General features: G+C 44.6%; 1 protein-coding gene across 1 annotated transcript in view; it reads left to right on the forward strand.

The window, feature by feature from the left end:
* Positions 1-1,097: 1,097 nt before the first annotated feature.
* Positions 1,098-17,417, forward strand: part of EZR (ezrin) — a 55,705-nt gene continuing 39,385 nt past the window's right edge. The window contains exons 1-2 of the mRNA XM_032253182.1: positions 1,098-1,143; positions 2,317-2,401. Of these exons, the coding sequence (XP_032109073.1) occupies positions 2,390-2,401 (12 nt within the window). The 5' untranslated portion in view covers positions 1,098-1,143; positions 2,317-2,389. The remainder of the gene's footprint in view (positions 1,144-2,316; positions 2,402-17,417) is intronic.

Below are 17,417 nucleotides of genomic sequence, written 5' to 3' on the forward strand. Positions count from 1 at the left end.
AACAGCAGTGTACCCCTAGGAAGCCAGGATAGGCATCAATTACTATGAGCCCAGCACGTGTTAAGCACTCCACATGCACGATCTCATTTAATCCTTCCAAGTCTATGTAGGAGGGGCTACCAGTATGTCCATTCAACAAATTAGGAAAGAGTTTGGAACTTCGCCCAAAGTTGCTGGTTTCTCTTTCTACCAGGATAGATTTAAATGCTAAGTGTCAGGTACTGTTCCAGGCATCCTACATGTACTAACTCATTTTCCTCACTACAATCCTCTGACACAGGTGCCATAATGATGCCGCTTTACAGACAAGAAAACTAAAAGCACAAAGGGAGTGAGGGGCAAACCCAGAAAGGAATTCAGGAGAAGCTCTGGTCTCAACCTTTAGCCAACATCACAATCACCTGGAGGGCTTGTAATGCACTGATTGCTGGGCCCCGACCTAGAGTTTCTGAATTCTAAGGCTGAGCAGCACCTAATTTCCACCTCTGCAAGTGCCCAGGGAATGCTGATGCATCTCGTCTGGAAACTAGACTTTGAGAACCCCTTTGCAACAAATTCTACTGCCCCCCTCCCCAAGCACATGTATTATGTGTGTCTTAAAAATTTGTTGAGAACCATTAGGAAAAAATGAACAAAAAAACTTAATTCCTAGAATTCAGAGAAATCCCATGGAGCTTTTTATTAGTCAAGTCAAACAAGGCCACAAACGTGCCCCTTAACCAAAGCTTCGGAAGGGGGCGGCTGGGCCGGCCACGTGCGCCGAGACCAGGTGCGGCCGCTCCAGGACCCAGGTATCCGAAGTGGGCTCCGCTCCCTGCCTCAAGAGGCCCAGAAATTCCCCCAGGCCGTCCGCCCCTCCAGATTTATTTGGGTTTTCCTGACGTCCCCCTGCCCGCTGTGGGACAAACAGCCTCACCCCGTCATCTGCGCTGGGAGTAGCCCGTACTCCCGCCAAATACCCCTCAGACCGCGCGCGCCCGGCCGCCGCCATCTTGCGGGGGGCGCACCTCGCAGGTCGGGGGCGGGGCGGGAAGGGGCGTGGCCCTGAGACCCGCCCAGCTGGGGCTCTTGGGAGCGCGGGCCGCGGGCGCACTCGGTGGACGTAGGAGCGGCAGGGAGCTCACCGAGCACTGCAGGCGCCGGGTGAGGCGGGCGGCGGCCGGGGTCCTGGCGAGGGGTTCTGGGCGGAGGGTCCAGGCGGGCGGAGGGGCTCGGCGGCAGGTACGGCGGGCGGCCGGGGGAGCGCGGCGCGGGGGTCCCCGCCCAGCACTCGCGGAGCAGGTGGAGCTGAGCTGGCGCGCCGCCCGGCTTCCCCGCGACCTTCCCGTTGGCGCCCGAGTCCCCTGGGGTCTCTCCCGAAGGAAACGCGGAGCCTGGGTGCCTGGGCGCTGTCTCGGCGGCTCCCAGGCGGTTGCAGTTTTTGAAAGAGTTTTTCAAAGGCTTGACGGTTGCGGTTGCAGCCGCGGGGCAACGGTTGCTACACAAAGTGAAACTCGCCGAGTGCTCGGCTCCTCGCGGCTGCCTGACGGCCCCGGGAAGTTCCTCCGCAGACCCCGAGCCCGCGCCCCTCTCGCCGGACCCTCCCCGCCGAGTGTCCCCCCGGGCCCTCTCCCCTCTCTCCGGACCCTCCCCGCCGCGTGCCCCCCACGGGCCCGCGCCCTCTCCTCGGACCCTCTCCCCCTCCCCGGACCCTCTCTGCCGAGTGACCCCCAGACCCCTCCCTGCCTGGTGCCTCGCGGGCCCGCGCCCGCTCTTCCTGGACTCCTCCCTCCTGGGTGTTCCCCCTGCCCCTCTCAGTCCCTCCCGGACTTTCCCCGCCGGATACCTCCGAGCCCGCGCTCCCTCTTCCCCGCCTCGCCCTGCCGGGTGCACCTCGAGTGCCCCCCGGGCCCCTCCGCCCGGCCGGTGCTCCCTCCCGGGACCCGGCCCGCGCCCCCTCCCTCCGCCCCGCCACGCCCCACCCCACCCCACTCCACCCCATCCCGCTGAGTGTTCCCTCTGCCCTCTCTCTCCTGGGCCCGCGCCCCCCGCCAGCCCCTTCCGGCTGGGGGCCCCCTGGGTGCGCACCCCTCTCCCTCCCCCCCCGGCTTGGGACACCTCCGGTGCCCGCTGGCTCCCCCGTTGGGCGCGCGCCCCCCCTCCCGGGCCCCTCCCCGCCGGGGACTCCGCCCGGCCCGCGCCCCATCCCCTTGCCCGTGGTGCTGGGCGGGGCGCTGACTCACCCGGGTCCGGGCTGGCCGGTTCTTAAGCGGCGGCGCGCGGCGGGAGGACTAGGGCGGGCAGGCTTGAGCTCTGAGGATTCTGCTCTGACTCCAGGTTAGGACAGCGTCTCCGCTGCTGTTGGAGAGTCGTGTTTCCGGGCATCGAGGATACTCACCGAGAACCGAAAATGCCGAAACCAGTAAGTTGCCCAGTTTCTGGGCTGGGCCGACGAGGGAGGCTTTATTGGCGAGCGGAGGCACCTGCACGAGGTGTAGGGGCAGTTCCTCACACGCAGAAGAGGATAGGAATAGGGGGTTGTCGCCGCTCTTTGTTACTTTTTGACCCTTTTGTGGAGCGTTAGGAAAGCACATTTCATTTTGATGCTTTCTCTCTGCAGTCTTTTTCTTTGTAAGCCCCCTCCCCAGTCGTTACGGTCTTTTTTAAAAACAAAAAAGAGGCTCTTTTACACTGCTTCCTTCAGTATTTAAAGGGTATGGTAATGCAACTTCGAAGTTTCTTAGGAAGTCCAAATCACAGGGAGACTCGGGTGGCTTCTGACCGCACACTCCAGCTCTCAGAGTTCCTAGGGGTCCGAAACCACAGGCGCTCCAGATGCAACTGGGAAGATTTTAAGGACGTATGGGAGAAAAGTCCGGCTTTCGGAAGTTGCCTTCAGCTTCGCTTCTTACTAGGCTCGTGAAGCGGTGCCCTGGTCACCAGGAAACTTGCTGGCTGCAGCAGAATTTCTGTCTCTAACAGAGAAGTTAGCCATGGACTTGAATTGCAGGTGAAGGCAGCCGGCAGAGTTTGATAAGAGGCTCCTGGTAGGCCGGGCCGAGCACTCCTGGTCAGCTGATTAAAGGGCTATCTCTGCGCCTCTGTCTATTGAATCTGATCATGTTGAGATTGCTGGCCGGTCTGGGGGTTGTAGGCACAAGGCAGGTTCTCTGTGATTGACACTTAGAAAGTTGTATGTATTATACCTCCTTTTAACACTGAGCAACTGATGACTAGACCTTGGGAGGAGGGTTTAACATTTTTGGATTTCGAATCACAATGGACAAAATATCAGGATTCATTACAAATTGCGATTACAAATACATCTGGAATTTATTTCTAGTTTTTCAAACAAATTGGTTCTGTAATCAAGCTTGTGTGCCTTTTTTGCGGAACGGGGGGTGGCGGGGGACTTGGAGACAGTCTCCCTCTGTCGCCCAGGCTGGGGCTCACTGCAATCTCCGCCTCTCAGGTTTAAGCGAATCTCGTGCCTCAGCCTCCCGAGTAGCTGGGATTACAGGCGTGTGCCACCACGCCCAGATAATTTTTGTATTTTTAATAGAGAGGCGGTTTCACCATGTTGACAGGCTGGTCTCAAACTCCTGACCTTAGGTGATTCGTCTGCCTGGGCCTCCCAAAATGCTGGGATTACAGGCGTGAGCCACCACACCCAACCTTGTGTGCTTTTTTCTACTGTTAAATTTTATGTTCTCTAAGTTCTTTGTTAGAGGTATTTTGTGTTGAGTTAAAGAATATTAATATGCTAATAGTTTCAGAAGCCGATATAGTTTTTGCCTAACTTATATTAAGATGATTCATTTGTGATACAGAGTAATATTTTCTATGCAAAATTTCTTTTTAATTCAAACTTAAAAGTGACATATGACATCCTGACCTGACCTTGCCTGTGGTGTGAAACTGACCTAAACACCACCCCTTACTCAGGCCGAGCTGAGTGCAGCAGTATGCAGAGGAGGAGGGGTCATGGAGATTACCTTTCTGGGTGTGGTTTTATTTCACTAAAAGAGATGGAGAGCTCAGCTAAGATAGCACTCAGGAAAAAGTTAACCTGTTCTCAGTCACTACTTTTCTTTCTCATTTCTCATAATGAACCGTAATTTATTTTTCGTAATTTATGTACCAAAATGTATCTAGGTAAAATATACGTAGTATGCCATTTATTCTCTTACTTTTAGGTAGGCATTTCAAAGATATTAAGTACATTACATTGCTGTGTAGCCATCACCAAGGTCCATCTCCAGAACTTGATCTTCCCAGATTGAAACTCTGTACACATTAAACTCACTTCCCATCCCTACCACCAAGCCTTGGCAACCACCATTCTACTGTCTCTATCAATTTGACAACTCTAGATACCTCGTATAGATGGAATCATGATAGCATTTGTCCTTTCGTGACAGTCTCATTTCCCATAGCATAATGTCTTCAAGGTTCATCCATGTTGCAGTGTCAGAACTTCCTTCTCTTATTCCTTGTGGCAGGTATATTTTCATTTTGTTTTAAAGGTCTTTTATGATCAGAACTTAAAAGATGTGTCTGACATTTGACAAAGTGAAGATAGTTGTGAAACTTAAGGAAAGACAGTAGCCATCACCTTGTGTATTAAAGCCAGAGTTACTTTTTGAAAGACTGTATTCTGTGTAATGTCTACAGTTACAATTTTCAAACTTTTTTGAGGCCAGGCGAGGTGGCCTGATTACTGGCATGATCCTATAATCCCACCTCTTTGGGAGACCGAAGCAGGCAGATCACATGAGCCCAGGAGTTCGAGACTCACCTGGGCAACATAGACTCTGTTTCTATAAAAAATACAAAAATTGGCTGCATGTGGCGGCTCGCACTCGTCCTCTGAGCTACTTGGGGGGTGGAGGCTGAAGTGGAAGGATCACTTGATCCCTGGAGGTCAAGGCTGCAGTGAGCTGAGATCAAGCCACTGCTTTCCAGCCTGGGCAACAGAGTGAGACATTGTCTTTTTTTTTTTTTTTTAAAAAAAAAAAAAAAAAAAAAAAATTTTTTGAGAGGCTTCCTTTTATGTCAGCCATACCTGTCTGCCATGGGAGATTTCTCCCTGCCCCCTTTGGCAGAGGAAGGTCTTAGAGATAAATTAAACACACTAACCTTTCTGTGTGTAAATTATACACTGAGAAGAGCATAGTAGAGTGCACATATTTGAATATGACACTTCTTAAGGCTGTTAGATAGGATCCAGCTTTGGTTTGGTTTGGCTTGGGGTCTTTTGCTGCTATAGTAAATGTTAAAATGAAATATCCACCAACAGCTCTATGGATGTGTCCTTTAAACAAAGTTTTATCGATTTTAATTATTCAAGCCCAAGTTAAGAATGTTAGCAAAGAATGTTAGGCGGTTTCTTCGGGCTTAATGTTTAACAACTGGATTAAGGGGCAAACACACTTAAAGGATGGATACCTCTGAGTAGTTGGCCTTCCTCCTGATTCATTGCAGCTGTTAACCCTTGAATTTAACAGGCAGAGTATTTTTGATTTGTCTGAACTGAGTGGATGACTTTATTCGTAAAACAGTATAACTGAAAATATTTGCTGTGTTTTCTCCTAACACTGTTTCCCAAAAGTAGCACTTACTTAAAAGACTGAGTGTTTATTCCTCAGCAGGCCGACCAGCACAGAGGGTGAGATAGACCTTGTCCTCTGAAAGCTTAGTGTCTGGTACCTTAGCCAAGATGCAGGTAAATGCTGAAACTGAAAACCCCGCTGGATGCGGTGGCTCGAGCCTGTAATCCCACCACTTTGGGAGGCCAAGGCGGGCGGATCATGAGGTCAGGAGTTCGAGACCAGCCTGGCCAGCATAGTGAAACGCTGTCTCTACTAAAAACACAGAAAATTAGCCAGGCATGGTGGTGGGTGCCTGTAATCCCAGCTACTTGGGAGGCTGAGGCAGGAGAATCACTTGAACCTGGGAGACAGAGCTTGCAGTAAGCCTATATCGCGCCATTGCACTCCAGCCCCGGGGACACTGTGATCAGTCTCAAAAAAAAAAAAAAAAAAAACCCACAAAAACCCACTAAGTGCTATCAGACTGGGAAAGAGCCTAGGTATGACACAGTCAAGAAGAAAATCATCTGATGGGGAAATCGGCAGACTTGAGACGTAACATTTCAGCTGAATCTTGCTTGAGGGCTTGGCACTCCACAGGGAGGAACAGTGGTCTGTCATCTGGTTTTGCTTTTCCCACAGCTGCTTAGGGACTCTATTCATGTGTGACTGGCTGACCTCCAAGGAGGGTGATTTGGGGTTCCAGAGGGAGCGTTGGCCTCTGTTCAGGCCAGTTCCCAGGACACGGTGTGCTGTGTGACCTTGTGGGTCCGCCCCATCTGGGGAGAGGTGTAGGCTGGTGCTCAGATCATTGGTGCCGGGAGCATCCTCTCTGCCCACCCCTTCATGTTAGGGTGACTGTGGAGCGCCTTTCTCCCACACTTGGTTTCTTCAGCCCGATGGAAAGAAGGCATGGGGGGGACTGTGTCTGGGAACATACAAATACATTCATTGTGCCTTACAGTGTGATCATGGTAAATCACCCATCCTGCCAGCACTTCTCACTGCCACATGGCAAAATCTTAGCTACCTCACTACTGCCCCTCTTGAAGGAGGAGGGGTGGAAATAGATGCCACATGTCCTCCTAAATTGTGTGTGGGTGCATTCAGTAACTTCTGTCCCTGTTAAAATATTTAATACAAAAGGTTATTCCCAAAAAGGCAAGGTAACTTACCTTAAAATTTTGGCACAGTAGAAATTTGAACACACTTTCAGAGTTTTCCTAATGAAAGGTAAACCTGCTTTTGTATGAGAAATGTCTAGACAACACTTTAGAAATGAACATGTAAGACATGTTGGAGCCACTTAAAGGCATTTCGGCTCTATGGTTCTCATGACAGTTTGAAGACATCTTGGCCCTGAACACAGCACCCTTGTCCTTCCTGAGCTTGACTACAGTAATTTTCCCTGCTCATCAGTGGATTTACAGTCTGGTTTGTGGAACAGATAGCAATCCCAGAGTAAATGTAAAACTGCAGCTCTAGTGAGTATGCCTGAAGAGGGGTACATGAGGCCTGAAAGTAGATGAGGTATGTGTGCAAATAGGGGAGGTCAGGAAGGCATCCCTGAGGAGGTGACCTCACCAGACAGAGGTAAGGACTTGCGCAAAGGCCCTGTGATGGGAGGAAGTAGTGAGAGTTTGGGGTTCCACATGAAACCCAATGTGGCTAGAGAGGAAGACAGGTCAAGCCTTGCCTTGTAGGCCATCATTGGGCATTTTGTAGTTTAACTTGGGGTTTTGACTGGGAGGTGACATGATCACATTTGCCTTTTGAAAAGTTGACTGTGATCTGAAATATGAAAATCATAGGAGATGGCAAGCGTAGCTACGATAGACCATTAAAGTAGCTCATAGCTTGGACCAAGGTGGTGGTGATGGGAACAGAAGTGGATGCATTTGGGTGTTCTTTGGGAGGTAGAACTGATAGGGCCTGGTGATGGGTTGGATATGCAGGGCCAGGGGTTGTGTCGAGGCTGACTTTTGGTTTCTGGCTTGCACAAGTAGATGCGTGGTGGTGCCCTCACTGAGATAAGTCATCCTGGAGGAGGACCAGTTGTAGGAAAAGGCAGAGAGTCTGGGATTTGTACATGTTATTAATAAATTTGTGGTAACGGCTGATGAAATAAGTCCTTGCCTTCTTTCATTACTACAACCACTGCCCCTTAAAATATTAAAGCATCAGACTCCTTAAACTACTTTATTTTTAAATCCAAATAATTCAGTAGCTTTTTATGTTTTTCCTGAGTATACATATCTAAATCTAAGAGAGTGAGTTTAGTGCAGTGTTCTCAAAATGTTGTGTACACAATTGTCTGGAGACTGTTGATCCTAGGTCCCTCGAAGAACTAATATTGACTCCCCTCTCTAGGGTGAGGTGCAGGCTGCGTGCCTGTGTTTTAACTAAGCTCTCCAGGTGGCACTGCTAATTCAATAGGAAAAGGTAAGTCTGGCTTAAGTGCGAGGAGTGCTGTTATTAGCATTTGGGACTTGACTGGAGGCTAGGATGACTCTGAAAAAGAGCCATAGAAAGAAGAATTTTAGTTAATTTACTACTTACCTGTACTTGGACAGGCCGTTCAGCATGATATCCTTCTGACTTGAATTTCTCTCTGCGGAGAGTCCAGTAGCAGAACTTAATTTGGCAGTGCCCAGTGGTCTCTCAAATTTTGGCTCTTTGTTTTTAAAGAGAGAAAAAAGGCTAGACATCATTTCCTGTAAATGGTAGGGAAGCAAGAGATCCCATTCCTTGTTCCTCTTTTTTCCTCTTATTCCTTCCATACTGGCCTCTTGTTAATGAAATAATGTGATATTTTATTTTATTTTATTTTTTTTGAGAAAGGATCTCACTGTCACCCAGGCTGGAGTGCAGTGGCATAATCACAGTTCACTGCAGCCTCAACTCCCGCCCCCAGGCTCAAGTGATCTTCCCACCTCAGCCTCCTGGGTAACTGGGACCATAGGCACATGCTACCATGCCTGGCTAATTTTTTTCATTTTTTGAAATGAGATTTCACTGTGTTGCCCAGGCGGCTAGTCTCCAATTCCTGAGCTCAAGCTGTCCTCCCACCTTGGCCTCCCAAAGTGTTGAGATTACAGGTGTGAGACGCCATGCCTGGCTGATAATGTGATTTCTAACCAAAATGTTGGATAATGTTATTAATAATTATAGTTTAGGAAAGGGAAAGAATATCACTTAGTGAACTATATATATTTTTTAATTTATTTAACCTAAACTTTTATGTATCTTTGACAGTTTGGAGATCCTTAGGATGGTTTTGATATACCTCCTTTTTAATGGTAGATGTTTCAACTCTAAGCAGTGAAATTCAGTCTGCTTTCAAAGTCAGTGAATGCATTTTGAATTATCCCTTATTTCATTTCAGCAGTAACTACGTTGAACTCCCCAAGTACTCCAATTAGTTTTTAATTTCAGCACTAAATGTGTGTTTGTTGAAAAGACCAAAGATTGCATTATTTTCCTTCTAACATATTTACCTTCTAGGCCTATTGACATAGAAACATTTTTCCAAGGCCGAGCATTGTGGATCACACCTGTAATCCCGGCACTTTGGGAGGCTGAGGCAGGTAGGTCACCTGAGGTCAGGAGTTTGAGACCAGCCTGACCAACATGGCGAAACCACGTCTCTACTAAAAATACAAACGTTAGCCAGATGTGGTGGTAGATACTTGTAATCCCGGCTACTCATAAGGCAGAAGCAGGAGAATCACTTGAACCTGGGAGGGGAAGGCTGCAGTGAGCTGAGGGCTGCGGTGAGCCGAGATTGTGACACTGCACTCCAGCCTGGGTGAAAGAGCAAGACTCCACCTTGAAAAAAATTTATATATATATATATATAAAGTTTTTCCAGACTTCTGTAGTTTTCAGAACCGAACAAAACTGTTGTGCTGGCTGGGCGCAGTGGCTCACACCTGTAATCCCAGCACTTTAGGTGGCTGAGGCAGGTGGATCACGAGGTCAGGACTTGGAGACCAGCCTGGCCAAGATGGTGAAACCCGTCTCTACTAAAAATAAAAATTAGCTGGGCGTGGTGGCATGCATCTGTAATCCCAGCTACTTGGGAGACTGAGGCAAAAGAATCGCCTGAACCCAGGAGGTGGAGGCTGCAGTGAGCCAAGATTTCGCCACTGCGCTACAGCTTGGGCAACAGTGAGACATCATCTCCAAAAAAACAAACAACAAAAAAACGTTGTGCTATAATGTGATAGAGACTTTTGACTAAAATGCTTGATATAGTTAATATAAATTTTTTCAAAATGAAACCACAAAGAGCTGTAAAATTTCATAGCTAATTTACTGCTTACCTATACTTGGGGAAGCCATTTAGCATCTGTGAACCTCAATTTGTCAGCTGTAAAATGGGAGTTATAAGTGGAAAGAATGTTACATAAGATAAACGGAGACAAAGTTTTTATCTGTGAAATCCAAACAACTCATATTCAGATGCTGTAAGCTTTGTTTCTTCTGTGTTTCTCCGCGCGTGCCACCCATATGTTTTTCAAACTTACCCTGTTAGCTAAAACTTTGGGGTTCCTATAAATGAGGTAAAGTTTGTCCATTGGTCTTCTCAGAGAAAAAGCAGAATTAACTGTTTGGATTATTTTAGTAAGAGGGAGGACTCTAATTTTCTCTCCTGTGCATCCTCTGTTCTAGTTGGAATTTCCTTATCAATCACTAGCGCTCTTAATCGAGTTAAGTGCTTGGTGCAGGGACAATACAAATAAGATTGGTTTTGCCTATAAGGAGTTTTCAGTCTCCTAGTGAAAGCAGATATGTAAACAATTACAATGCGGTGTACTGCATGATAGAGGTCCTCACAAAAGACCAGGCATGCCCTGGGGACCAGGGAAGGCCTCCGGCTGGCAAGATTCTTTGGGTAAGTGTGGAGGGATGTGGGCTTCCCAGTCAGCAGTGGTCACTTCTGTTTTCCTTTATTTATTAACCCCTTCCTATAGCATATAGGTAAATGATAATGCTGTTTCGAGGGAAATATCCTTTTAATCTAATATATTTGAGAAAACAAAAAGTTTCTGACCAGAACCCACCTTTTATTGATAGGAGAGGAACCAGTATCACCTGAGGATCAAACTCTACTAGCCAGTATATCAGATTTTCCTCATGTTTTTAAGTTTGAAGTAGCTTTTCTGCAACAATTTTGTTTTCCATTTTTTGCCTGAGAGATCGGTTTAAAACTGCTAGTGTGGACAGTTGTCATTTCAGATAGCGTAAATAATTGTTTTTATTTTAGGATGAGGTAAACTGTCATCTTAGGGCCGAGTCTGGCTGTGGCCTGTTTTTATTTGGTCTACTGGCTAAAAATGGTTTTTATATTTCTGAAAGATTTTAAAAACAGCAACAACCAATATGCTATGGACTCCAAATAAGGCCCTCAAAGCCTAAAATACCTGCTGGCCCTTTACAGAAAAAAATGGGCCAACTCCTGCTTCTAGTATGAAGTAATTATTGTTAAGCATTTATTATAGGCTTGTATATATTTTATAGCTAGACTCATGATATTTAGAAGCAAATCCACCCCATTGGTTCCAGTTTTTAAAAAATTGTTCATAAAGAATGTGTTTTGTTAGCCAGTGTTGAGCGCATCATGGGCTCTGAGCATGGATGGCAGCTATTGCGGAAACTGACTGAGGAGCAGGCATAGTGGTGCCGAGGTAATGTTTTAAACAAAGCTGGTGTTCAGGTGGGTCTTTGTGTAGAGAAAGCGGCAGTATCTTGTGTCACACTTGCTAAGCCATTGTGTAATGACAGCTTTCTGGCATAAGGTAAAAGAAAGCAATTTGTAGCTGTTATTTGAGTTGGAAAGAGAATGTTATGCAAATGAATTGCTTTTTTCCTCATTGATAGTTTAAAGTGATCTTTTGACCTGCTATAGTCTCTGTGAGTTTCTGACTGCAGGTGTTTTGTAAATCCAATCCTGATTCAGAGCACTAAAATACAGCTCCATCTGTCTGTGCCCTGTCCCACTTTATTGCACTCATAGAACTCATCTCCACCTATAACACTGTCAGGTGCTTATTTGTGCTTTTTCTTTTTCTGGCAGCAAAGCAAGAGGGTAGGTGTTGTTTTTGTGTTTTTTTTTTTGAGACTTAGTCTTGCTCTGTTGCTCAGGCTGGAGTACAGTGGTACAGTCATAGCTCACCACAGCCTTGACCTCCTCAGGGTAGTACATGTGCTCACTACCACACCTGACTAATCTTTTTATTTTTTTTTTCTGTAGAGGTGGGGGTCTCACACTGTTTTGTGCAGGCTCGTCTCAAACTCCTGGCCTCAAGCCATCCTCCTGCCTCAGTTTCCCAAAGTATTGGCATTACAGCCATGAGCCACTATGCCTGGCCCAAGTTGTTGTTGCTGTTGTTTTTTAAAGCATTATTGTTTTATAGCAAACTTTAAATTCTTGTTTATTGGCAAATAAATAGAGGGAAGGAGGATGACCAAATAGATGAACATACCTGCCTCTTAGTGGGTAATCTTGGGCAAGTTTCTTCACCTCCTCTGCCTCCCCATCTGTAAACAAGATCCTGTGTGCCCACTCTTGAGGCCTGCTGAGATGGCACAGGGGAAGCGCCTGGCCTTGTGCGTGGCCCTGGCCGGTAAGGGATCTGGGGTTCCACTTATACCTGCTAAATTCTAATCTGATTAAAAGCTTTACTAGCTCATGATAATGGTCATTCTTTTCCTCTAACTTAGCAACCTAATGAAATAATGCAGTAAGTAAATGTAACCTTGCTTTTTGTCCCTTTGCTGCCACGATGAACACAGCTGCCTTGCTAGTACCCTATTGACTTCAACAGGGATACCACCAGGTTTATTGGAAATTTACATATGGAACAGTACAGTGGTGGCGGGCTGGATGGAACAGCAACTGCTTGTCGAAAGCTTGCAAAAAGCATGCAGTTTACATAGCATTTTTACTTATCATGCTCTCCCTAACAGCCTCTACCTGACAGCCTTAATTTAACCCAAAACATAGGGGTTGTGGTGGTCCAAGGGATGGGCTGGGGGATCAGATGTTCCTCATAGATAAGGAATTAATTTCGGGGTTGGCCACTCCTGATTTCTTAGCTCGGAACTACACACACACACACTCTCTCACTCTCTCTGTCTCTCTCTCTCTCTCCCCCCTCTTAAGTTATTGATGTTGGGTACATCTGTACAACCACCCAGCATAAAATTCATTCATTCAACAAATAGAACACCTACTGTGTGCCAGGTTTTCAGGTACTGGGGATACATTGGTGAACAAAGAGGACCTTTTAAAGGATTATCACCTATGTGATTGGCAGTCACATCCAGTGAATGGTGGAACCCATTTCCTGCTAATGTGTATTTCAGCCTTAAATGCACATCATCCCACCTTTCCTCAGTGACAGCATGCCCTGGAAAGTAAGTGCTGGTGTGACTAAATAAAATAGGCTTTCTGTTTGGAGTTGTAAAGGGAGCCCTGTCTTCCTCAGCCCCTGCTGAGAGAAAGACTTGCTTTCAAGAAGCTTACATTGCAGTGGGAAAGACACAAGTCTAATACAGTGTCAAGGAGTGGTAAGCGTGCTACTGTAAATTTTCACCTAAGCTTTGGCAAGGATAGAGTTTCTCTAATTCTTTACTATTTGAAGTGCTAAAACCATTGGGCAGAGTGACTTATGAGTGGGCCCACTGTGATGTGTTTTTGTTGCTTTTCTGGTAAATCACTCTTGGGTTTGCACAGTGAACCATGATGGTCTTTCTTCAAGAACTCGTTTTTGCATGGGTTTGGTGATCAGTCCATCATTTGCCAAACCCACTTACTCTTCCATCCTTTCTTAGGTGCTGTGGTTCAGGGGATTGTTGTGATAGTATTTTGCCTATTGCACCATTACTTCATCTGTAAATTTTTTGTAAAATATGCCTTGGATGGAGAGTCAGCCCTGTTATGTTTTTAAAGAGAAAATTGAACCACAGGTCACTTGGATAAAGCTTAGCACATATATATGAGATTGGAGTCACTATTTGTAAACACACATAGTGTATATTGTTACAGTATTCTCATTAAGGTGTGTTTCATTGCCTCAGTTTAATAAGGGTGTGGCTTCTGGGATGTTGAAGTATTTGCTTACATAATCCATTGCTGTTTGGGTGAGACGTGGGAAACCTGGATTTTTTATTTAGAACCTAGCTGAACAAGGCAACGAGGCAATAGTGTGATAACAAAGTGCATTATATAACTTGAACAAATCAACTGCAAAAAGACATTTTCAAAGAAATGGAAGAAAATTGAATATTTATTGAACTTGATGTATTAAGGAATTGTTTTAAATTACGTTGGATGTGATAGCGGTATTGTGATTTTTTTTTTTTTTTTTTAAGTGCTTTAGAGCAATGTACTCAAGTTTTTACAAGTGAAATAATGAATGAGGGCCTTAAAATATGCCAGCTGAAAAAAAAAAGTGGAAGTGGTAGAGTAGAAGAAAGAAGAATGGTGTTGAAGCTGAAGAGAGAGAGCTTGGAGGATCATGGTACTACTTATTTGCTCTACTTTTTTGAATGTTTTCAACTTTGCATAATAGAATATTTGCTTTTTAAAAAGTATGTTATAGGGTAGAAAGGGAGAGATGCTTTACTTTTGCTTGTCCTGAAGTGCCTGAGTCTTGAGGTGGGAGGATCTCAGGGTGAGGGCAGGTCCCCTGTTCCCTGCTGCTGGGGCAACCTTTGTGCTCTGGATCAATGAGTAACTGATTTAATCCCATCTGGGCCATCTCACCCTCCATGCACATGTTTTAAAAGGAGATCTCTGCTTAAAATTCCAGCTGACTTAGAAGCATGTAAAATGATTTGTTCCCAGTTTTTTCCACTATTACTCTGTATTCCCAATATTTTGGGTGGCCTGTAGTAATGGGGCAGAGTGCTGTGGCCCAGCTGGGAACAGGTCGTTGTCTTAATAGCAACTGTCTCGGATTTGAAAATTGGGGAAAAAAAAAAGAAAATTGAAATGAACATAATAAAATAAGGTATATCTACTGGGTAGGGTTTTATGTAGCCATTTTAAGAGATCAATCTACAGTCTACGTACTGGGGCTGTTGGCAGGAATGGGGGAAGGAAATACAGCAAACCATGGGTTGGGGTTTGGGTGAGTGATAGGGTTGTAAAGTATATACTGTGTGTTCCCCAGCCAAGTAATTATGTACAAATTATCCCATTTCAGATAGAACATCCTTGATACTGACAGTATAAATTGAAGAGGTTTTTTTTTTAAAAAATTTAGTATAATTTCAGAAGTTTTTTTTTTTTTGGTAAGACTTGGTGGGATTTGCTTATTTAAGCAAATTTTGTAAGCTTTACTGTTCAGTTTGGATTTTTTAAATTAAGCTATTTTGGTCTTATTTTTGATAGATGGCAAAAGTAAAGACTGGAGTGAGTTCAAATCTTGTCTAATTGAAACTTCTTATAGGAAAAATGTTCTTTACATTGCATATTGTTGCTCATGTGATCTTAACCTGGGCCAAACATTTATCTCAGCAACAGCATAAGATTTAAGTGTGGTTTATAACATATGTCCTCTAAAATAACAGGTTAGCAAAGACATTTTTGGATATTTTCGCTGTTTCCTAGACTCACCCTCTCACCCCCCAGATCAGAAAGGAAAAACTCTTCACAGGCTTCTAAATTCGCAGAGAACCATGGGTTCCAGGTGAATAGTGACGTTTAATCTGTAGGCCTTTAGCTCCCTATGTTTTCTGAGCATAGAATTAAAACCCACTGTAGCATGTAATAGGCATCTTGGCCTTGTCCCTTACTTTTGTGTATGTGTATGGTTACTAAGTTTACTTAAGTAGTTTCTAAACTTAATCTTTGATATGTAATTATCTGTACATTTCAATGAAGTATGTTGGTGATGAAGTAGGTATGATATACCTAGTAAAACTGAAATCACATGGTACACAGTCAAGACTTAGACTTCATGAGTTTATTAGTTAAATTCTTGTTCAGGGTCACTTTATTTTGCCTGCCTTGGGGTGAGGAGATGAGAAGGCTGTAGATTGTGTTTCTAGAAAGAATAGTTTCTTTTGCTAAATGTAACATCCTTTGATTACTTCTTTTCCCTTCCCTAAGGGAAAGTGGTGTCTAAGAATTCTGATGTACTTCCTTATTAAATAAAACACACAATGTATGTTATTCCAGTGTAGAAGAAGTTGATTCTTACACTCACCAAAAAGGAACTTAAAGCTAACAGCTAGTAGATATCAGGAGGAGTGTTATTTTCATATGCCACCAGCAAGTCGGAAATGGCCACCAGTGTTACTCTTCAGTGCAGGCTTACAACTTGGGCATGACTAGTGGTCATTTCATTGTCAGACCTATGGAAAGCAGCTCCTTTCTGCCTTCCTGAAGCAGTGAACAGTAGGGAGGGCTTTGCACAGAACTGTTCCCAACCTGGTTTTAAAATGACCCTCTTTTTAATGTGAATGCCCAGAAAGTTCCCTTCTCATTCTAAGGTCTTGATTTTTCTCGCTGATTATAATGAGTGCAAATGGGACTGGTTTGTCTGCTTTTCGTGTTTGTTAAGCAGCCTGGGTCTGACAGGATGTGGGTCTAGGGGCAGGAAGTGGCTTACTCTCAGAGGCAAAAGGAGCTATTTAGAAGGATTTGAGATTTCATTACATGTTCTTGAAATTATGGGGTGGCCGTTAACCTAAACTCTTTTTAAATATATAAAAATGTTACATAATATTTACCCTGAAATTGGGAAATACAAACTTTTCAAAAGCTTAAAACCATTGGCGTTTATTTAAAGATATTTTAGGAGTAATATTAAAGAGCAGAGCTACACAGATATTTTGGTAGCTGATTACCAGAAGTTGAGGGGGTTAAACTTTAATGTCTGCATCTCAGTTTCCTTAACTATTAAAAAAAAGTCATCAGACGAGGATAATTGTATACCTTGTATCAAGGAGTACCCACCTGGAGTCATTCTACCAGTTATACTTCATCACTATTCTGATTGTTCTACTTAAAACGTGTTTATAACATAAAGATATAACATCATATAGATACGTGGAAAGTTAAAGTTACTTGGAAATTCCAAGTCCCTGCTTCCGTGTCAGTGCTCTACCCTGTTAACATCTACCGCATGTTAAGAATTTAGCCTGGACATTTTAAGCTTAGCCTAATGGTGGTTGTGGAGGTAGTAAGGAGAACAGTTTAGAAAATGAGGTGTGAGTGGCATGTAGTGTTACTTTTCATCGTTAAAGTTACTGAAATAGTTCCTTAAAATGCTCCTGGCTTCTCTGGGAAATGAGTTCACTGCCTACCTGTGGTGTCAGGAGGATCACAGGGTAGGAGACACAGCCCCTAGGATACTGGACATGGGCTGGATACTGTATTTGAGGGATGAACAAACCATGTGTGGTTTTTGTGCTTTAAACAAGCAAAAACCTAACTAGTCATAATCAATGTAGAAGTATACAAATATTCCAGAAGAACTAAACTATAAAGTGTTTGTAAATATTTAGATGTGAATATGAGTATAAGCAGAATGCATCATTAAAAAAAATAACAAAAATTAATGATATTTGGCAGATCTCCTTTTCTGCCAGACTTGCTGGCAGTTAAAATTTGAAACAGTGACTGTACCCAAAGTCTTTTTACTCAGGTGAAAATTTATACTCCCATTATCTAAAATAAGAACTGTGCTTAAACTGAACTGAGAAACTCTAGTTACAGCTGCTTAGTTTTCCATAGAGTTAAATTGGCTCCTTTGATGTTGAAGTCTGTAGTTACAACTTTGCTGTCATTAGTAATTAGCACTTGGGCAGGTACTAACTAATGAATGCTTT

Source organism: Sapajus apella, unplaced genomic scaffold (assembly GCF_009761245.1).
Source record: "Sapajus apella isolate SASKATOON/1434 unplaced genomic scaffold, GSC_monkey_1.0 scaffold82, whole genome shotgun sequence".
Classification (NCBI taxonomy): Eukaryota; Metazoa; Chordata; class Mammalia; order Primates; family Cebidae; genus Sapajus; species Sapajus apella.